At 36.6% G+C, this 21202-nt stretch overlaps 2 protein-coding genes across 2 annotated transcripts; one reads left to right on the top strand and one right to left on the bottom strand.

Annotated features, from left to right (window-relative positions):
- LOC146935515 (uncharacterized) lies at positions 1 to 702 on the bottom strand. The gene has a single exon (XM_085749060.1). The coding sequence runs from the start codon at positions 700 to 702 to the stop codon at positions 1 to 3; it is 702 nt and encodes a 233-aa protein (XP_085605186.1).
- Positions 703 to 17354: 16652 nt separating this feature from the next.
- On the top strand, positions 17355 to 21202 carry LOC146935514 (disease resistance protein RPM1-like). The gene is made up of 2 exons (XM_085750694.1): positions 17355 to 20319; positions 20806 to 21202. The coding sequence occupies exon 1, from the start codon at positions 17479 to 17481 to the stop codon at positions 20308 to 20310; it is 2832 nt and encodes a 943-aa protein (XP_085606820.1). The 5' UTR covers positions 17355 to 17478; the 3' UTR covers positions 20311 to 20319; positions 20806 to 21202.

Raw genomic sequence — 21202 nt, 5'->3', positions numbered from 1 at the left:
TTACATAAGCGGTCCGTCGATACCCAAACATAACAAGGGGTTCGACCACCATCTCTGAGAACCATAAACAAAAGAGGCATTATTTGCCGTCAGCCACCAATAAGAATTATGCTTAACCTTTTCCAAAAGATCTAAAGTTGGAGTTTGGACATTATTGAACAGCCTATTATTACGTTCATTCCAAACCAACCAAATACAAAGAAGCCATAAAAGTTGAAGGAAAGACCGGCTCGCCTTCGAACCATCAAGGTAGTAGGTAAACTGAATGAAATGGTCCCGAATGCTATGAGGTTCCACACCTGAAACGCCAATCCAACGTCTGACATGCTGCCACAAAGTCCCTAAAATGTCACAATGAAGAAACAAATGCACTGCAGACTCCGCCTTGCCACAACCAGTCACACACAAATTCGCCTCGATTTGAATAATGCCACGATTTAATAGATTTTCTTTTGTCGGTAACCTATTTCGCAGCAGCCGCCAACCAAGAATGGAGACCTTCAAAGGAACCTGTTTATGCCATATGAGATCCTCGGTAACGTCAACAACATGATTAACATGTGAAGTGAGAAGTTGATACGCTCCACGAACCGTATAACCCTCTTCTATGTCTGGTTGCCAAATCCACCTGTCAGAAACACTACGCTGCAAAAATATATTGTTAAGTAAACGCCTACAGCCTTCTTCTCCATCTCCACGCATCGCCCCCTTCCTCCCAACCACGGGCGAACATTGAAGCCACCATAATGGACTTATCAACCGCCAGGTCAAACAGACGACTAAACCTCCTACACAATGGAACATCTCATAACCACCTATAATGCCAAAACAACGTATTCGTTCCATCCCCTATCTTCCTCGACACTCTCCCAGAGAACCACCCACCCTCATCATCACCACCACCACCGTCCCTAATCTTCGCTACTTCCCTCCACCAAGAAGAAATACTCCGACCCCCTACCTCCAACCGCCCGTTCACCTCACCATATCTCGCTGTCAACACCCTATATCACAACCTGCTGTTATACCCTAATTTTGGACCTAAAAATACTTGTTCAAAATTTTCTTTCATCTTTGATATATGTCTATTATTCTTGAAGAATTGCCAATTTGCTATTGTTTACACTAACATTTTACTCTGCTTTATCTCTCAACTTAGTTTTAGAAATCTTTTCAACTATGTATTTGTCCATATTCTCTTGCATTTCAAGTCATCCAAAAACATCTTTCTTGCATTCTAAGTCATTTGACATGTCTCTGATCAATTGCATCTTTCTCTGCATCTTATTTCAATATTGTTTGCAAAATTCATGAAAAAGGGTATTTTAGTCATTTCCTGTATCCAAACTCATTTTAGTCCTTTAAAAATTGTTTGAGTCTTTTCAATTGGTTTAAATAAGTCTTTATTTCAGTTCCATGTCAAAATCCATCTCAAAAATTGCATTTGAAGTCACTTTGAGTCAGTTTTGCCCCTAGGAGCATTTTAGTCTTTTCATGTGTTAAAACTCTGTTTAAATTCTAAAAATTTGTCTCTGAGTCTTTTAATTTGCTTGTATAAAGCTCTCGCTTCAATTCCCTGTTAAAAATCCATTTTAAAATTGCATCTGAGTCATTTTAAGTCGTTTTATTCCCTAGGGGCATTTTGGTCATTTCACACAAAATTTTGACGGAGAGAGGTTACTTTAAAGTACCTCATTTAGTAGTCGATTCATTTTAGTCCGTTTTGTTATTTTTAATCGTTTCGATTTACGTTAATTTTCAAATTACTTTTTAAATACAACTTTAGTTAATTTTTGCATTTTAGTCCTCAAGTTATTAAAATTGCATTTTAATTCATTTTTTGTCCAAGAAGTTAGTTACGCCACATGTCCTACTCCCATTGGTCCAAAGATTCACACATCACCTATATAATGGGTCCCATGGTCAAAGAGTCAACACACTAATCATTTTTTCACAAATACACAAAAATCACAAAAAATCAATTTTCTTTTCCCTCTTTCTTCTCCAAATCGCAAGCCCCTCCATCACCACCATAACCAACTTTTTCCACCACAACAACCTCCATAACAAACTCTTTCCACCACCTCTAACCACCCTAACTAACTTCTACCACCACAACTTCATCTTCAACCTTTCTCTAACCACCACAATCTTCTTCCTCCACCATCATCATCAACAACATCCACCATTAAAATTCACCACAAAACCTCCATAACCACCACAACCTTCATCTCTAACAAACTACAACCACCACAATTAACCTCAAACCTCCACAAATCCATTACCAAATTCAAGGATTCATCCAAAATATTCATCAATACAAACCTTCAATTCCACAAAAATCACATCCATGAACAACAATCTTCAATTAATTCCATTGTGACCGAATTCAACAACGACGAACCGGAATCGGACGAAGGAAAGGAATACAATCGAAGCAAAGGGAGAAGAAAAACAGCACCTAATCCGAATACATAGGAAGAATCCGGAGCCATTCAAAGCTTCGTCAAGCATCACGGTATTGTTCTTGATCCAAGCTTTTTTATTCCATTCTTTTTTCCTCCATTTGCGCGGCTGTAGCTATTAGATGTAGGTGGATTGATTGTGTATTGGATGTTTCCGGGTTCATATTTGAAAAGAGGATAACGATCCGGTTTTAAAAGTGTGAAAAAAATTCGAATCGGAGCTCGCCGGAATCCGGAAGTGTCACCGGAGTTATGAATTTTCCGGCGAACCTTTGAAGATTCTGGCGAGTTTGTTGAACTTTCCGGTGACATTCATGAGGTTGAAGATGAACATTTTAGAGAGAGGTGAGAGCAAAATTTTAGAGAGAGGGAGAACAAGAAGGAATGGGGTTTTCTACAGCAAAATGAATTTATATGCCTCTTCCATAGGCCCATTTTCGCAGCTAACCAAGACCCAGCACTCCTCTTTCATTTCTGTTTCATTTCTCTACAGATTTGCTCCCTGCAGCCCCCCTGTCTGTGTGTTTGTGATAATTTCTTGCTATTTGCACCCCTATGCGTTCAAAAAATTTGCAAAAAATTCCAAATAAATTTCTATTAATTTTCTTGTGTTTTTTGATGAATCTTGATGCTGTTTGCATGTTGAATATTGATTAGAGGTGTAGGAAAATATTGTTGTGTTCTTGTTAATTCAATACTTTGATTCTTGTTAAAATTTTGTTAAAAAACTCTTAAGTGTTGGTGCACTTTTTCTTGTAGTAATTTTGGCACTTGAAACCTATCCTTTAAGATGTGGTTTCCTGCCAAAATTCACCTCAAGAGTATGTGTAACCTTTCCTTGCTTGTAGCTTACTTTTTGTTAACATTTTTTGTGAAATTGTGGTGTGATCTTACACCCGGATTTTGGCATATAATTGTGGCCTTGAATATGTAACTTTTGAAGTGAGTTTGCCCCTTGTTTTGGTGTATGCTTGATGTTTTGATTTAGTTTCTTGTGGATTTGGTGTTTGGTAAATAATGTGAAATAAAAGTGCATAAAGAACTTGAAAATCTTGTAAACTTTGGCATAGTTAAATCCTTAGATTCTCATGTTGATTTTCTCGAAACAAGTCATCCAAAACTTCTCCAATATTATGAGAATCTAGGCTTCAATCTAGTCTTAGTTTTGCATTAAGTTTCAAGTTCTTTTATCACTTTTTGTCAAGCTTGATTGGTTTACTTTTCTTGCAAGTTATAATAGCTTTACTATGCATTTTGATACTAGTTTCTATATCATTTGTGCTACTAACCCCTTTTGTTTCATGTCTCATTTCCATAGCATCTCACATCATATTTTCATCTCTTATTTCTTGCACTTTAATTTCTTGCACTTTAATTCATGCAAAGGTTAGAATGTAAAACTTAGGGATTTTGTAATATTTTTCTTATGCTTTTAAATTCTTACAAGACCATAGCATGTATCTAGGCCAATGATGTAAAGGACAATGGACTCTAATGATGTACACCGACACAAGCACCGACACATGCACACACCTCACTTTAGATGTATGGCTAGGATATGCATGTTTAGATGTATGGTTAGGTAATTGCATGTTTAGATGTATGCTTAGGTTTTACACTTAGAGAAAATTCCAATTTTCCAAACCAAAAAACTTGAACCATCTCACTCAAATTTTTTCAAATAAACTCTTGGAACACATTCCAAGTGAATTTTTTCTCTTTATTTTCTTAATAAAAGCATCAATGAAACTAATTCCAACTTTGACTTGTTTTTGCAAATAACTAATTCCAACTTCACTTTTTCCTCAATCTTATGCCCTTGAGGCCTCTCTCTCTTATTCTTCAAATTCCAATTTTCAAACTTAAAATCAACCAACAAAAACAAAAACATTTTTTGGAAGAGAACTACAGTGGATTTGATCCCTTAAAAGGGTACGTAGGCAAGGAACCAATATTCCTTCAATTCAAATAAAACAAAATTCAAATATCTTCTTCTCCCTCCAATTCTTGACTTAGTAAACTCTTAGGTGTAAATATCATTTTTCAAATAGCATTTAAAAATAAAGCGCGCGCGTAGAAAGTAAAGACGGCTCCTATAGGATACTATAGTCGTTATGGGTGCCTAACACCTTCCCGTAGCGAAAACAACTCCCGGACCTCGATTCTCAAGGGTTTTTTTTTCTTATTTTTCCCTTCCCAAGAAAAAATGAGATATCAAAGGTTAAAAAGGTTCAAACGTAATCAATGTTTGACACCCGAAAACCAAGATAAAACACCTGCCTCTACCTACCAACAATGTAACACCCCATTTTCCCAACATGAAAATTTCTTAAATAAAATCATAGTATTTAAATCATAAATGGAATGTCACACTTCTGATAAGTCATAAAATGGATAAATAAACAATTATCCTTCAAATCAACAACATAAGTATTTCAAAACTTCGCAGCGGAATTAATTCAACATCATAAAAAGTCTTTGGCACGCAGGTCTCATCATAAAATCTCATAAGTCTTGTTCAACATTTATTCATAAAAATCCTTAAATAATACGTAAGGAATAAAAGTAAAGTCAAGTCCCATCCCGTTACGTATCAGAGCACCTAGACACAACGTGAGGAGTCCACTCACGACCGCCTCTAATCTTTATTACCTGCAAGTTACCCATACGAAGGGCAACATTTTCAAGCAGAAGGGGTGAGATTTCACAAACAACATATTAAGCATATAATTCATCAAAATATATTTAACAACATAAAACATCATAAACATCAGCATTAATAATCTTTTAGCATCATATCATTATCAATTCATAATCAAACATCATCATCGAACATCAACATCAAATCATAATCAAAACATCATAATCGACTCAACACTTGACTCGACTATGCGACTCAACTCGACTATGCAACTCTTAACATCTTAAATCGTCTTAATCATCTTGACAAATGCAAATGCATGTGGTACCAATACAGGGCATCAAGCCCCCAACATATATGAGCGTAAATAGGCTCCAGGGCATCAAGCCCCCAACTTAATTGAGCAAAAGCTCCAGGGCATCAAGCCCCCAACGTAGTTGAGCAAAAGCTCCAGGGCATCAAGCCCCCAACTTTAATGAGTATGCAATGGACTCAACTTCCTACAACTTAGACAACTTCATGGACATCTCTTATAATTCCATTATTATGGACAACTTCTCAAATCTTTACAACTTAGACCGACTTATACAATCCCGTGACATTAAATGGTCAACAGCAGCAAACAACAACAAATGTAGCATATAACAGTGCTTGAATATCATATCATCATTAAAGAATGGATTCACATTAACATAAGCATCTTAAATAACACGTATAGTGCACAAATAACAATATCACTTCATTAATAATCTTAGTCATCTAATTCAGACTCTGGACATATTTAATCATTCTAAACAACTTCATGTCTACCTCTAGGATCAACTCATAACTACACGTGCGAAAAGGATCGAAAAAACTTAACAAGGTTATCTGTCTTTTAGTTGCTCGCGAGGCGAGCTCATCTACTCGCCATTGCGAGATCATGTTTCTGGGCTACTCGCCATTGCGAGTTGGTCTGCTCGCGAGGCGAGCTGAAGTTTGGTTGCTATCGGGTTCTTGACATTTTTCACCCAAAAATCCCATTTTTAACTTCCCTGGGTCAAATCTTGACTCCAAAACTTGCCTAATCATTCTTATAACTATTAAGGCACTCAAAACCATATAAAACTTGGCCTAAAACATCAATTACAAAATCATGATTTTCTCACTGGGTTACTCGCCGTTGCGAGTTGATTTACTCGCGAGGCGAGCGATGAAGTTCATAGCTCATGAGGCGAGCTAAGCTACTCGCCATTGCGAGCGATGAAGGTCAGCTCGGCCAGAATTCAGTTTTCTTCAAATTTTCACCTAATCCCATGGTTCTAACCTCAAAACAACTTCTAATAATCACCCTAAGGATTATCTAAGGTCTGTACACAAGTTTTTCATCAATTTAACTAGTTTTCATGGTTCAATTCATCAAATCGACCTCTAAACCCTAATTCTCAATTCTCATAAAACTCTACCTACATCATGCTAAATCTATTTTTCAGAATCATAGACTTAATAATATTGAAAGTTAGTCTCACCCTTACCTTATAACAGATGAAATCGGTACTCTCCAGGTCTTCTCCTCTTCTCTGACTTTTTCTCCCTTTTTCACCAAAAACGTATGTTCTGTGTCTTTCTTCCTAACTTCTCCTATTTATATCTCTTCTATTCTTTTCTATTTCCTCTTAAACCACTAAACTCTCTAAATTTAGAAAACAACTCCACTTCTCTATAATTATTTTATTTTCGAATCTTATTTTATTTAATAATAAAATAAGTCACACCATCATCATAACTTCACAAAAATCATATAACTCACATAAATCTCAAAAATCACATAAACCACATATAAATCATATATTCTCTCATAAATCACATAATTCATATAAATATATGCTAAAACTCATTAAAATAATTAAATAATTACGACGGACGTTACAACTCTCCCCAACTTAAAGAATTTTCGTCCTCGAAAATTTACCTCAAGCAAACAACTCTGGATAAGATTCCAGCATCTTACTCTCAAGCTCCCACGTCAAGCTTTCACCAGTCGCTTCGTCCCAAACGACTTTCACAAGAGGTATCTCTTTGCCTCTCAATTTCTTCACTTCACGACCTTCGATCCTCATCTGTAAAGTCTCCACCGTAAGGTTATTTCTAACTTGCACATTGTCTCTTTGGATCACATGAGATGGATCCGGAACATACTTCCGAAGTTGCGACACATGAAACACATCATGCAAATTCGAAAGGTGCGGTGGTAAACCCACTCGGTAAGCCATCGCTCCAACTCATTCTGATATCTGATATAGACCAATAAACTTCGGAGTCAACTTCTTTGACTTCAATGCACGACCCACGCCGGTCATTGGAGTAACTCTTAGGAACACATGATCTCCCTCTTGAAACTCAAGGTCCTTCCAACGCTTATCATGATAACTCTTTTGTCGACTCTGCGACGCCTTCATCTTTTCTTGGATCATCTTTACCTTCTCAGTAGTCTGTTGGACAATCTCTGGTCCTAAAACCACACTCTTGCCTGACTCAAACCAACACAACGGAGTTCTAAACCTCTGACCATACAAAGCCTAAAAAGGTACCATTCCAATACTAGAATAGTAACTGTTATTGTACGTGAACTCTATCAACGGTAGATGACTATCCCAAGTTCCACCTTGCTCAGGTACAAAAACTCTCAACAAGTCCTCCAACGACTGAATCGTTCTTTCCGACTGACCGTCTGTCTGCGGATGATACGCCGAACTCAACCTCAATTTAGAGCCTAAAGCCTCTTGCAAACTCTTCCAAAATCTAGAAGTAAACCTTGGATCTCTATTTGACACAATGCTCGAAGGAACACCATGCAGCTTCACTATATCTCGAATATAAATCTCTGCCAACTGAGCTATAGGAAAACTAATATTAATCGGAATACAGTTAGCCGACTTCGTCAATCTATCAATAATCACCCATATCGCGTCATTCCCTTTATGAGTACTCGACAAACTCGTCACAAAATCCATGGATATACTATTCCATTTCCACTCTGGCACATCTAAAGGTGTCATTAATCCAGCAGGTTTCTGATGCTCAACCTTCGACTTTTGACAAATCAAACAAGAATACACAAACTGTGCCACGTCACGTTTTAATCCAGACCACCAAAATAACTTCTTCAAATCATGATACATCTTCGTAGCTCCCGGATGAATATTTAAGCTACTTCTATGACTCTCTTCAAGAATCATCTTCTTTATCTCATCATTGTCTGGAATGCAAATCCTACCTCGAAACCTCAACACGCCTTGATCATCGACCTTAAAATCACTATCTTCAGTCTGATTGTCAGCAACCAACAAGTCCACAAACTTAACATCGACCTTCTGCGCTTCTTTAATACTTTTCAAGAAATCACTATCAATCTTCAGCATTCCCAGCTTAACACTCTGAGGTGACAATTAACAAACCAAACTCAGGTCTCTAAACTGTTCTAGCAACTCAAACTCTTTAGTCATCATGGCAGACATATGTAAAGTCTTCCTACTTAAGGCGTCTACAACTACATTAGCTTTACCCGGATGATAATTCAAACCAAAGTCATAATCTTTCAGCAATTCAAACCACCTTCGCTGTCTCATATTCAATTCCTTCTGGTCAAACAAAGACTTCAAGCTCTTGTGATCACTAAACACCTCAAATCTCGAACCATACAAGTAATGTCTCCAAATCTTAAGCACAAATACAACTGCAGCTAATTCAAGATCATGAGTAGGATAATTTCGTTCATGAATCCTCAGCTGTCTTGATGCATAAGCAACCACTTTACCATCTTGCATAAGCACACTGCCTAAGCCCAACTTGGACACATCACAATACACTACAAAAGGTTCATCGGGCTTTGGCAAAATCATAACTGGAGCCGTCGTCAACCGTTTCTTTAATTCATTGAAACTGTTCTCACACTGAACATCCCACACAAAGGCTTTTCCTTTACAAGTCAACTGCGTTAACGGAAGTGCCAACTTAGAAAATCCTTCTATAAACCTCGTGTAATAACCAGCTAATCCCAAAAAGTTTCTAATCTCAGTAACCGACTTAGGAGTCTCCCATTGTGATACTGCATCAACTTTAGACGGATCGACTGCAATACCACTACCAGAAATAACATGGCCAAGAAAACTTACCTCCTTCAACCAGAATTCACACTTTGACAATTTAGCATAAAGCTTTTTCTCTTTCAGCACTTGCAAGACAATCTTCAAATGCTCAGCATGTTCTTCTTCAGTCTTAGAATAAATCAAAATATCGTCAATGAATACCACCACAAAACGATCCAAAAATGCATGGAAGATGTGATTCATATACTCCATAAACACACCAGGTGCATTCGTAACACCGAAAGGCATCACTTTATAGTCACAATGTCCGTAGCGAGTTCTAAAAGCTGTCTTCTGCATATCTTCATCTTTTACTTTAATCTGGTGATAACCGGATCTCAAGTCAATCTTGCTAAACACACGTGCACCCACTATCTGATCAATCAAGTCGTCAATTCTTGGAAGTGGATACCTATTCTTTATAGTTACTTTATTCAACTGTCGGTAATCAATGCACAACCACATACTACCATCTTTCTTCTTGACCAGCAACACCGGCGCTCCCCAAGGTGAAACACTTGTTCGTATAAACTTCTTATCAAGTAAATCTTCTAATTGTTTCTTCAACTCAGCCAACTCAGAGGCTGACATACGGTAAGGACTAAAATGAAATTAAAATAAAATTGAATTAAAATTGGCAAAATGGAAAATAACGTAAAGTGAAACGATTAAAATTGACAAAACGGACTAAAATGAACCAATTACCTAAATGAGGTACTTTAAAGTAACCTCTCTCTGCCGAAATTTCGTGTGAAATGACCAAAATGCCCCTGGGGACTAAAACGACTCAAAATGACTCAGACGCAATTTTAAAATGGATTTTTAACAGGAAATTAAAGCAAGAGCTTATACAGGCAAAATTAAGAGACTCAGAGACAATTTTTAGAATTTAAACAGGGTTTTAACACATGAAAAGACTAAAATGCCCCTAGGGGCTAAACTGACTCAAAATAACTTCAAATGCAATTTTTGAAATGGATTTTGACATAGAATGGAAACAAAGACTTACTCAAACTATTTAAAAGGACTCAAACCATTTTTCAAAGACTGAAAGGAATTTTAACATAGGAAATGACTAAAATGCCCTTTTATGTGAATTTTGCAAGTAATATTGAAATAAAATGCAGAGAAAGATGTAATTGATCAGAGACAACTCAAATGACTTGAAATGCAAGATAAGAAGAATTGAGTTAGTATTTTTAGGTCCAAAATTAGGGTATGACAGGCTCTAGTATCCTCTTCATAGATTCTGCAGCTGCTCACTAGTTTGGAAAAGTCACGGATCTGTTGGTAACCAATGGCCCGCTTGATGTCAGCACGCAAACCATTCTAAAACTTGATACACTTGGAAAACTCAGCATTCTCAGCGGTGTAGTGCGGGTAAAACTTAGCTAGCTCCACAAATTTTGCAGCATACTCTGTCACAGTCATGTTACCTTGCTTCAGCTCAAGGAACTCGATCTCTTTCCTTCCGCGAACATCCTCCGGAAAATATCTGTTTAGGAACTCTCTCCTAAACACAGCCAAAGTAACTACTGCATCATCTTGCTCTAGGGTAGGTAGAAGACTCACCCACCAGTCATCAGCTTCCTCAGCCAGCATGTGCGTACTAAAACGCACCTTCTGATCGTCCGTACATTGCATGACACGGAAGACTCTCTCAATCTCTTTGAGCCACGTCTGAGATCCATCAGGGTCGTACGTTCCCTTGAAAGTAGGGGGGTGATTCCTCAAGAAAGTCTCCAACATCCTCACTTCACCATTAGCACCAGCACCGACATTAGGATGTTGCCCCACAGCTTGAGCCACAACTTCCAACGCAGCAGCAATCGCAACATCATTTCTTCCAACCATTCTAGTCCTCTGCATCACACACAACAATCAGAACAACATAATAATGGTATTCCAACTATTAAACGACACGACTCGACCCAACTACTTGGTCCGACGGACCAACCTGCTCTGATACCAATTGTAACACCCCGTTTTCAAAACATGAAAATTTCTTAAATAAAATCAGAGTATTTAAATCATAAACGGAATGTCACACTTCTTAAAAGTCATAAAATGGATAAATATACAATTATCCTTCAGATCAACAACATAAGTATTTAAAAACTTCGCAGCGGAATTAATTCAACATCATAAAAAGTCTTTGGCACGCAGGCCTCATCATAAAATCTCATAAGTCTTGTTCAACATTTATTCATAAAAATCCTTAAATAATACGTAAGGAATAGAAGTAAAGTCAAGTCCCATCCCGTTACGTATCAGAGCACCTAGACACAACGTGAGGAGTCCACTCACGACCGCCTCTAATCTTTATTACCTGTAAGTTACCCATACGAAGGGCAACATTTTCAAGCAGAAGGGGTGAGATTTCACAAACAACATATTAAGCATATAATTCATCAAAATATATTTAACAACATAAAACATCATAAACATCAACATTAATAATCTTTTAGCATCATATCATTATCATTATCAATTCATAATCAAACATCATCATCAAACATCAACATCAAATCATAATCAAAACATCATAATCGACTCAACACCTGACTCGACTATGCGACTCAACTCGACTATGCAACTCTTAACATCTTAAATCATCTTAATCATCTTGACAAATACAAATGCATGTGGTACCAATACAGGGCATCAAGCCCCCAACATATATGAGCGTAAATAGGTTATCTGTCTTTTAGTTGCTCGCGAGGCGAGCTCATCTACTCGCCATTGCGAGTTCATGTTTCTAGGCTACTCGCCATTGCGAGTTGGTCTGCTCGCGAGGCGAGCTGAAGTTTGGTTGCTCTCGGGTTCTTGACATTTTTCACCCAAAAATCCCATTTTTAACTTCCATGGGTCAAATCTTGACCCCAAAACTTGCCTAATCATTCTTATAACTATTAAGACACTCAAAACCATATAGAACTTGGCCTAAAACATCAATTACAAAAGCATGATTTTCTCACTGGGTTACTCGCCGTTGTGAGTTGATTTACTCGCGAGGCGAGCGATGAAGTTCATATCTCGCGAGGCGAGCTAAGCTACTTGCCATTGCGAGCGATGAAGGTCAGCTCGGCCAGAATTCAATTTTCTTCAAATTTTCACCTAATCTCATGGTTCTAACCTCAAGACAACTTCTAATAGTCACCCTAAGGATTATCTAAGGTCTGTACACAAGTTTTTCATCAATTCAACTAGTTTTCACGGTTCAATTCATCAAATCGACCTCTAAACCCTAATTCTCAATTCTCATAAAACTCTACCTACATCATGCTAAATCTATTTTTCAGAATCATAGACTTAATAATATTGAAAGTTAGCCTCACCCTTACCTTATAACAGATGAAATCGGCACTCTCCAGGTCTTCTCCTCTTCTCTGACTTTTTCTCCCTTTTTCACCAAAAACGTATGTTCTATGTCTTTCTTCCTAACTTCTCCTATTTATATCTCTTCTATTCTTTTCTATTTCCTCTTAAACCAGTAAACTCTCTAAATTTGTAAAACAGCCCCACTTCTCTATAATTATTTTATTTTCGAATCTTATTTTATTTAATAATAAAAGGGAAAAATACAATCACCTCCCTTGAGGTTTAACTAAATGTAACTCACACCCCCTCTATTTTCTTATTTAGCATAAACCTCCCCTGCCGTTAAACTTCAGCCATCTTTCGTCAATTTTGTTTTTCAAAAAATTATTAAGCATACTTTTTTTTTGAGAGGATTAAGCATACTTATTACAGTAAAAAAATTAAAGCACTCGTCCACATCTACCCACATTCACTTTTTAAATGGGATTGATATCATCCTCACCTAAATCACTTGGTTAAAAACTATTTCGTTCTCTTTCTACGTTGGATTGATATCAGCCTCACCCTCTTGTTCTTTACATAAGGGTATTTTTTGGGTTCTTTACACAATTGGAGATGACATTGAATGAAGGGGCGGGTCATTGGATGAAGTAATTGATGTAATTGAATGATACTGGAAACATATTTTGGCAACTGTGTGAGTTAATAATGTGATGTTAGTGAGAGAATAATGCCTTCAACAATGGAAATATCACTTATTCGAAGAAAGTGTTACTGAAAAAATTAGCTGTCTATTTTTTCATTATGTCTGACAAACAAACGGTGTTAAGGATAGTTAAGGGAGAAGGGGGGATACTCTCTATTTTATAAAAACTTAAGGGAGGTTAATGTGTATTTTAAAAATAGAGGGGATGTTTGTGTCATTTAAAGAGACTTCAGGGGAGGTAAATGTAATTTCCCCATAATAAAATAAGTCACACCATCATCATAACTTCACAAAAATCATATAACTCACATAAATCTCAAAAATCACATAAACCACATATAAATCATATATTCTATCATAAATCACATAATTCATATAAATATATGCTAAAACTCATTAAAATAATTAAATAATTACGACGGGCGTTACAAACAATCCCCGAGCTATCCATGGTATTTTCCTACTATCCTCACCCCCCACCCAAAAAAAAAAAATAATTAAAAATAGATTCAATGGTAGAGACAATATCTGATGGAGCTTTGAAAAAGAAAAGGGCATAGACAGGCAGAGAGGTCAGAACGGACTTGAGAAGAACCAAACGGCCCCCGAAAGAGAGGAAACGACTTTTCCATCCCAATAGTCTAGATTTTATAGTATCCAACACAAGCTTCCAAAATTTCAATCGCCGAGGGTCACTTCCAATGGAAAGGCCCAAATACACAAATGAAACCTTTCTTATCTTACAATTCAGAATATATGTCGCCTCAATCAACCATGACTGAGGAATATTAACACCAACTAATGAACTTTTATGATAGTTAACTTTCAATCCGGACATTGATGCAAACAAAGACAGAACTGCCCGTAGAGCTCGCACGTTGGCCCAACTTTTTTCACCTACTAAATATGTGTCATCCGCGAACTGAAGGTGGGAAACCTTTACTGAATTTGTCGATCCCACCCCGAAGCCAGTAAAAATGTTATTAGCTACCACCGATTTCATCATCACATTCAATCCCTCCGCAGCCAAAAGGAAGAGAAATTGAGAAAGAGGATCCCCTTGACGCAAACCCCTATGAAGAGAAAACTCATATGTTGGACTTCTATTAACAAGTACTGAGGCAGTAGTTGTAGTAACACACTCTTTAATCAATTTCCTCCACAAAACCGGGAATGCCATTTTACACATAACATCATCCAGATATCTCAGTCAACCGAGTCGTAAGCCTTTTCGAAGTCCACCTTAAAAAGCATAAGCTCTTTATTAGACTTATGTGCCTCATCAACTACCTCATTAGCTATTAGGATGCCATCCAGAATTTGTCTATTCTTCACAAAAGCAGACTGATTCTCTAAAATGACACTGCCCACAACCTTTTTCAATCGATTAGCTAGTACTTTTGCTAATATTTTGTACATACACCCAACCAGAGAAATGGGTTGATACTCATTTAGATGCTGAGGACTATCAACTTTTGGAATAAGAACGATAAAAGTTGTATTTATACCTCTGGACAACTTACCATTCCTGTGGAACTCAGTCAAAAAATGAATGACATCATCCTTTAAGTCGCACCAAAACTCTTTAACAAATCCAAAGTTGACACCGTCCGGACCGGGGCTCTTGTAATTATCACAATCCCAAATAGCGTTCTTGACTTCATCAATTGAAAAAGGTTTTATCAGACCTCCTCCCTCCACATAAGAAAGAGTTGGAAAAGACATATTTTGGACACTTGGCCTATTAGAACACTGAGATACATAATGAGTACGAAAATGATTGAAAACCGCCTTACGAATTGGCTGAACCCCTTCCACCAGCGTCCCATTTACCATAAGAGAAACAATAGAATTGTGGCGCCTTCGACCCGACATCACCGAATGGAAGTATTTAGAATTTGCATCGCCATCCTTCAATCAATGTAAACGCGATTGTTGCCAACTAATGCACGTGTTAGCGCGAGACAATGGAAAGATCTCATGCGCTACACCTTTCATTTCCTCTATTTCATCTGGAGAAAACCCTTCGTCCTCCCCTTTTGTATCATACTCCGACAACCGAGTTTTTAAAGACTCAACCTTTGCTGGAATGTTTTTATAATGCATGGAATGCCACTCCTTCAAAGCCGCCTTAATTAATTTCAACTTCTCTTTGAGAACATAACCTCCCCATCCATCGATCTGAAACGACTTCCACTTCTCAGACACAAACTTCTTATACCCTGGCATATCTTGCATAAATTATTTACTCATGATATGTGCAAATTTCCTTTTTAAAGTAATGTGCAAAAGTTACTACACAGGTTAAATAAGGATGATTTAGTTGCATCTAATAAATATTTTCATTGTTAGTGAAAAAATAATTTTATAATAGTAATAAAAAATAGAGAATAAAAATAATATTTTATTAATTTTAATTTTAAAAAATGATTTTATTAAAGTTTATTAAGAATAAGAGGATATGTAATTGATCTAAGAAATCAAAAAAATTGAAGAACGAGGTGCCCCTTAAAACACTAGTTATGAAAACAAATATAATAAAAATATAGTATTAAACTTATACAATCAAACTTTAAAAGTACTAAGTTTTTCCAATACAAAATATATATTTTTTTCTTTAATTAATGCCACGTGAGTATTAATTAGCGTGATCAAAAAAACATTCAAAACACCACCAAAAAATAAAAACATTCAAAAGTACTTACCACCCACCCCACATATTTATTTTGACAGTAACCTATCATCCCACATATATCTTTTTGACAGTAACCTATCAAAGAAAGAGGTCAAGGAAGTTTACCATGAAGAGGGAAACAACAAAATATCCTGAGTTTGTGTAATAATAATATCCTTAGTTATTTTATTTTGAGAAAATACTTGACCGTTTACAATCATTTGGGCGCATCAATTATTGGTCACACAGCTAAACATACTTTGACCATAAGATGTTTAGTTATCGTTAAACTAATAAATATGTTTAAATATCTAAATTTTAAGATAAAACTAGCTTAAAAAATGATACTACTATTCAAAATTTTGAGCTTTATTTTCCAAGAAACTTTTTATAATGTTTTATACTTGCAAAAAAATCACTCATAATAAGTAGATGTTAACCGAATATCAGAGACTATTACTACGTGCAGAATAATTTTGTTAGAATTAAAAAAACTAAAAAAAGCCTTAATGTGTAGTGGCTAAATTCTACAAGATAGTAGGGGCTGTCCAGCTGAAGTTAATGTGTTCTACTTTGTTTTGAAAGGATTGGTGACTTGATGATTCCTCTCTTGACGATAATTTTAGACGACTTTTTGAGCTAGCAGATAATAAATTAGTAACCGTTGCTAATAAGTATATATGTGTTGGGTTGGGAGGTTAACGATGAGACGCGGAAGTGGCGAAGGAGGTTGTTTGCGTGGGAGGAGGGGTTGGTGAAGGAGCGTGTGAATCTATTATCTAACGTTGTTTTGCAGGTTGAGGTGGTTGACCGGTGGGTTTGGAAACTTCATCCTTCCCAACGATATATGGTAAAAAATGCTTATAACAACTTAACTGCTGCTGATGTTGTTTTTAATGTGGAGTATAATCATGTGTTGTGGCTTAAAGCGGTGCCGCTCAAAGTTAACATTTTTGTTTGGCGCTTGCTTTTGAATCGGATATTCATTGTTTAGGCGGCATATCTTGGTTGATACAGATATTCATTGTTCATCTGACTGTAGTTGTTTGGAAGACCGAGACCATTTATTTTTTCAATGTGACTTATACAGCGACTTTGGAGTCATATGGCTGGTAAGGCTTATCAACAGTTTATCACGGTAACTTTCTAGATCATCTTTTTCAATTTGGTGGGCTAGGGTTTTTTTTCCAAAAACTCTTAACTAGCTTTCAATATTATTTGTACGATTTGTGCTTTACATCATTTGGAAGGAGAGAAATGAGAGGATTTGTAACGATCATACCTACTTTTCTTGCCACAACTTTGAAAATAATTGTATTGTATCTGTCCCCACAAAGCAATAGAAAAATAGTTTCTTGTGTACTAAACTAAACATCAGTCACTTCATCAAAAAAACTAAACATCACTCAAAAGTTTCCACACAAATCAAAGCCATGGCACAAAAATGCTAAAGAGATAAAACAACGAATTTCAACTTGCCTGGATTACAAACAATTGCTTGCAAAAGCTAATCTTCAAGAGAAAAGAAAAAACATTGAAATGTAATGGCAGAAACTGCAGCGTTATCTGCTTTGCAAGCACTCTGTAACATTGTAGCAGAAGGAGGATGCAGACACATAGTAGAAAATGGAACTTTACTGACAGGGTTTCAGAAAGACTTCATTGACATCAAAGATGACCTTGAGAGTATCCAAGCCTTCCTCAAGGATGCTGACACAAGGGCTGCTGACTATAGAGGAGGAGGAGCCAACGAAAGAGTCAAAACATGGGTGAAGCAGGTAAGAGAAGTATCTTTTCGCATAGAAGATGTAGTTGACGAGTATGAGTATAGCAAGCATGCGCCAGAATGGATCGACGCTTCGGGAATCATAGCCTTTCTCCAAACGTTTCCTGCTTTGATCAAAACCAAGTATACAGAATACCAGATTGCTTCAAAGATTAAAGACATCAAGGAATCACTTGGTAAAATCAAAGAAAAAAGTGACATGTTTAAGTTTCATTCTGAAAGTGGATCAGAAAGCTACCGAGGGACTAAAGCTCCTAGAATTGGTGACCTTCGAATGGCTACTTATTTCCCTGAAGTGACTCAAGTTGTGGGGTTTGAGGATCCAACAAATGACTTGGTTCATCTTTTGGTGGGTGGAGAGAATAAACGCACGTTGGTTTCTGTGGTAGGCATGGGAGGACTCGGAAAAACAACTCTTGCTAAGCATGTTTTTCATAACGAGTTGGTGAAAGACCACTTTCGTTATCGCTCTTTCATAACAGTTTCTCAATCATACACTATAAGGGAGTTGTTGACAGAAATGATAAAGAAGTTTTGCAAGGACAACGATGAACGTATTCCAGAGGGTTTGCACGAGGTGGATGACGAAGCATTCATTAATCAAGTGAGACGATACCTTGAAGCAAAGAGGTATTTGGTGGTTTTTGATGATGTTTGGAAAGAAAATTTTTCTGATGAGATTGAAGATGCCTTAATTAGCAATAACACAGGAAGTAGAATCATCGTGACCACAAGAAACATGCAAGTAGCACAAAATTTTAAGAAACCTTTTTCTGTTCTCGACCTACAGCTTTTGAAACCAGACAAAGCATGGGAACTTTTTTGCAACAAGGCGTTTAGAGGACAATGTCCAATAGAACTTGAGGAGATGTCCAATGAAATTGTTCAAAAATGTGGAGGACTACCACTGGCAATTGTGGCCATTGGAGGTCTTTTGTCAACAAAAGCTAAAACCATGTTTGAGTGGAGAAAGGTGAGTCAGAATCTAAGGATGGAGTTAGATCGCAACGTGCATTTGACTAGTGTAACAAAGATTTTATCTCTTAGTTATGATGATTTGCCTTACCATTTGAAACCATGCATGCTATATTTTGGTATATATCCTGAGGACTACACCATCAATCGGAAGAGACTTACTCGGCAATGGATGGCAGAAGGGTTTGTTGTGAATGAGGAGACAAGACCATTGGAGGAAGTTGCGGAAGAGTACCTGACAGAGTTGATACAAAGAAGTTTGGTTAATGTTTCAAGATTCGGATTTGATGGGAAGATCAAAAATTTTCAAGTTCATGATTTGTTGCGTGAAGTGATCCTTAGAAAAATGAAAGATTTAAGTTTTTGTCATTTAATGCATAAAGATGATGAAATAACTAGACGCTTTTCTATAGCAGCCCTGTCCAACAATGACTTGAGAAACAATAGCAACTCAGGAATTCGTGCTATATTTGTCTTTGACAATGGTGAATTTCCTAAACACCTCATTGATGGATTATCTGCCAAGTTCAAGCTTTTGAAAGTACTCGATTTTGAGAAGTCTTTGTTGAATTGTATTCCTGATAACTTGGGAAAACTTTTCCTCCTAAGGTACTTGAACCTGAGTCATACAAAAGTTACGGTACTTCCGAGATCCATTGGCAATCTAGTCAACTTAGAAACATTGGATCTAAGGCAAACTAAAGTGCATGAATTACCAAAAGAGATAAACAAGCTCATAAAGCTAAGGCTTCTTCCTGTTTATTATAGAAAATATGAAGGTCATTATTCTATTTTGAACTTTACAACAGGTGTGAAAATGCAAGAGGGTATTGGGTGTTTGATATCTTTACAAAAGCTTTACTTTTTGGAAGCAGATCATGGTGGAATAGACCTTATCCGAGAGCTCAAAAGGTTGACACAGTTAAGGAAGTTAGGCATAAGATGCATGCAACAACAACATGGAAATGAATTATGCGAAGCAGTACAAGAGATGAAACATCTTGAATCTCTCAACATCACTGTTAAAGACGAGAATGATATCCTTGACTTGGATGTTGTATCAACTCCACCACCTAATCTTAGAGTTCTCAACTTGAAAGGCAGATTAACAAAGCTGCCTGATTGGATTCCAAATCTCCAGTATCTTGTGAAGCTAAGACTTGGTTTATCTAACTTCAATGATGATCCACTAGACTCTTTGAAGAATTTACCTAATTTGTTTAGGCTGAATTTGTGGGATGATGCCTTTTCTGGTGAAAGATTACATTTTCAGAGAGGAGGGTTTCCGAAGCTGAAGGAGTTGGATCTCACAAGATTAAGTAGACTAAGTTCTATATCTATAGACAAAGAAGCTTTAGTTGATCTTGAACACTTCAGGTTTAAAAAAAATCCTCAGTTGAAGGTTGTACCAGAAGACCTCCAAAACATGAAAAACCTTCAATTCCTTGGATTTGCTGAAATGCCAGTTGAACTAGTTGATAGCATTGATCCTGAGAAAGGTGGAACGCACCATTGGATTATCAATCATATTCCCCTTGTCCAAATTCGTCAGAATGTAGGATCAAGATTTCACGACTATATGTTGCACCGTATTCCTACTCAAATCAATGTTTGAAATATCAAGGTACTCTTTCCTCTAACAATGTTATGCTTCTCTTGTGAATGTTTGAATTTACACTGCCACTCTAACCAGAGTATTTTCTTTTTTCAATTTAGTTTTTCATATTATTCTTCAATTTTCCCATTACATGAATGTTTGCATCTTTATTGATTTCAAGTAAAAAAAAGTAAATCTATTCTTTAATGCATGCACAACTATCCTATGAAAAGTTTATGTTGATTGTGCATTTGTAACATCCCTCTTCATATAATAGTCGAATGAAAATTTCTATATTTTTGTATTTCTGAAAATTTCTATTGTATTGTATATGATGTTTACATGTTTTATTATGCTATATACTTGCTAACTTCAATAACTCTTTCATAAATCATGTAACAAGATTATTTATATATGTATTGGAAAATTAAGGCCACAAGACCAATTAGCTTGTTATGTTATTTGTATCATGCTCAATTTTGACAGTTTCCTATACATTGTCCACTTGTACAGATTCAGGTTCTCTATCATGCAGCTCACATGAAGATGCACTTTGCCTTTCTTCATTCTGTTAGACCGAAACTGAATGTGGCAGTTTGTATTCTGCAAAGCAATTATTCTAAGGCAGTTATGTTTTTATCTTTATGTCAGTTATGTTTTAATTATTGAGTCAGTTATATGTTTTAAGAATAAATAGGAGAAGGGCCAGAAATATAGAGGGTTATCTCAAAGTTATTGAGTGGTCAGTGGGAGAGATCCAACTCTCGAACATTTGGGAAGCTCTCGAATCTTGGTGTGTATGTGTTCTTGTAACTCTTTATAAACTTCGTCATTATTGTATTGTGTATGCAATCTGGTTTTGAATTATTCTGCCAGAATTGTCATTAATAAAGTGTTCGTATTGTGCAAA

This window comes from Medicago sativa, chromosome 3 (genome assembly GCF_051527215.1).
Source record: "Medicago sativa cultivar Bolivia chromosome 3, Bolivia_mono, whole genome shotgun sequence".
Classification (NCBI taxonomy): domain Eukaryota; kingdom Viridiplantae; phylum Streptophyta; class Magnoliopsida; order Fabales; family Fabaceae; genus Medicago; species Medicago sativa.
The sequence above is the reverse complement of the archived record's forward strand: the minus strand, read 5'-3'. Positions and strand labels throughout refer to the sequence as shown.

Coding starts and splice junctions, on each gene's coding strand:
- LOC146935515 (XM_085749060.1), bottom strand. CDS start 702: ATGCGTGGAGATGGAGAAGAAGGCTGTAGGCGTTTACTTAACAATATA.
- LOC146935514 (XM_085750694.1), top strand. CDS start 17,479: ATGGCAGAAACTGCAGCGTTATCTGCTTTGCAAGCACTCTGTAACATT.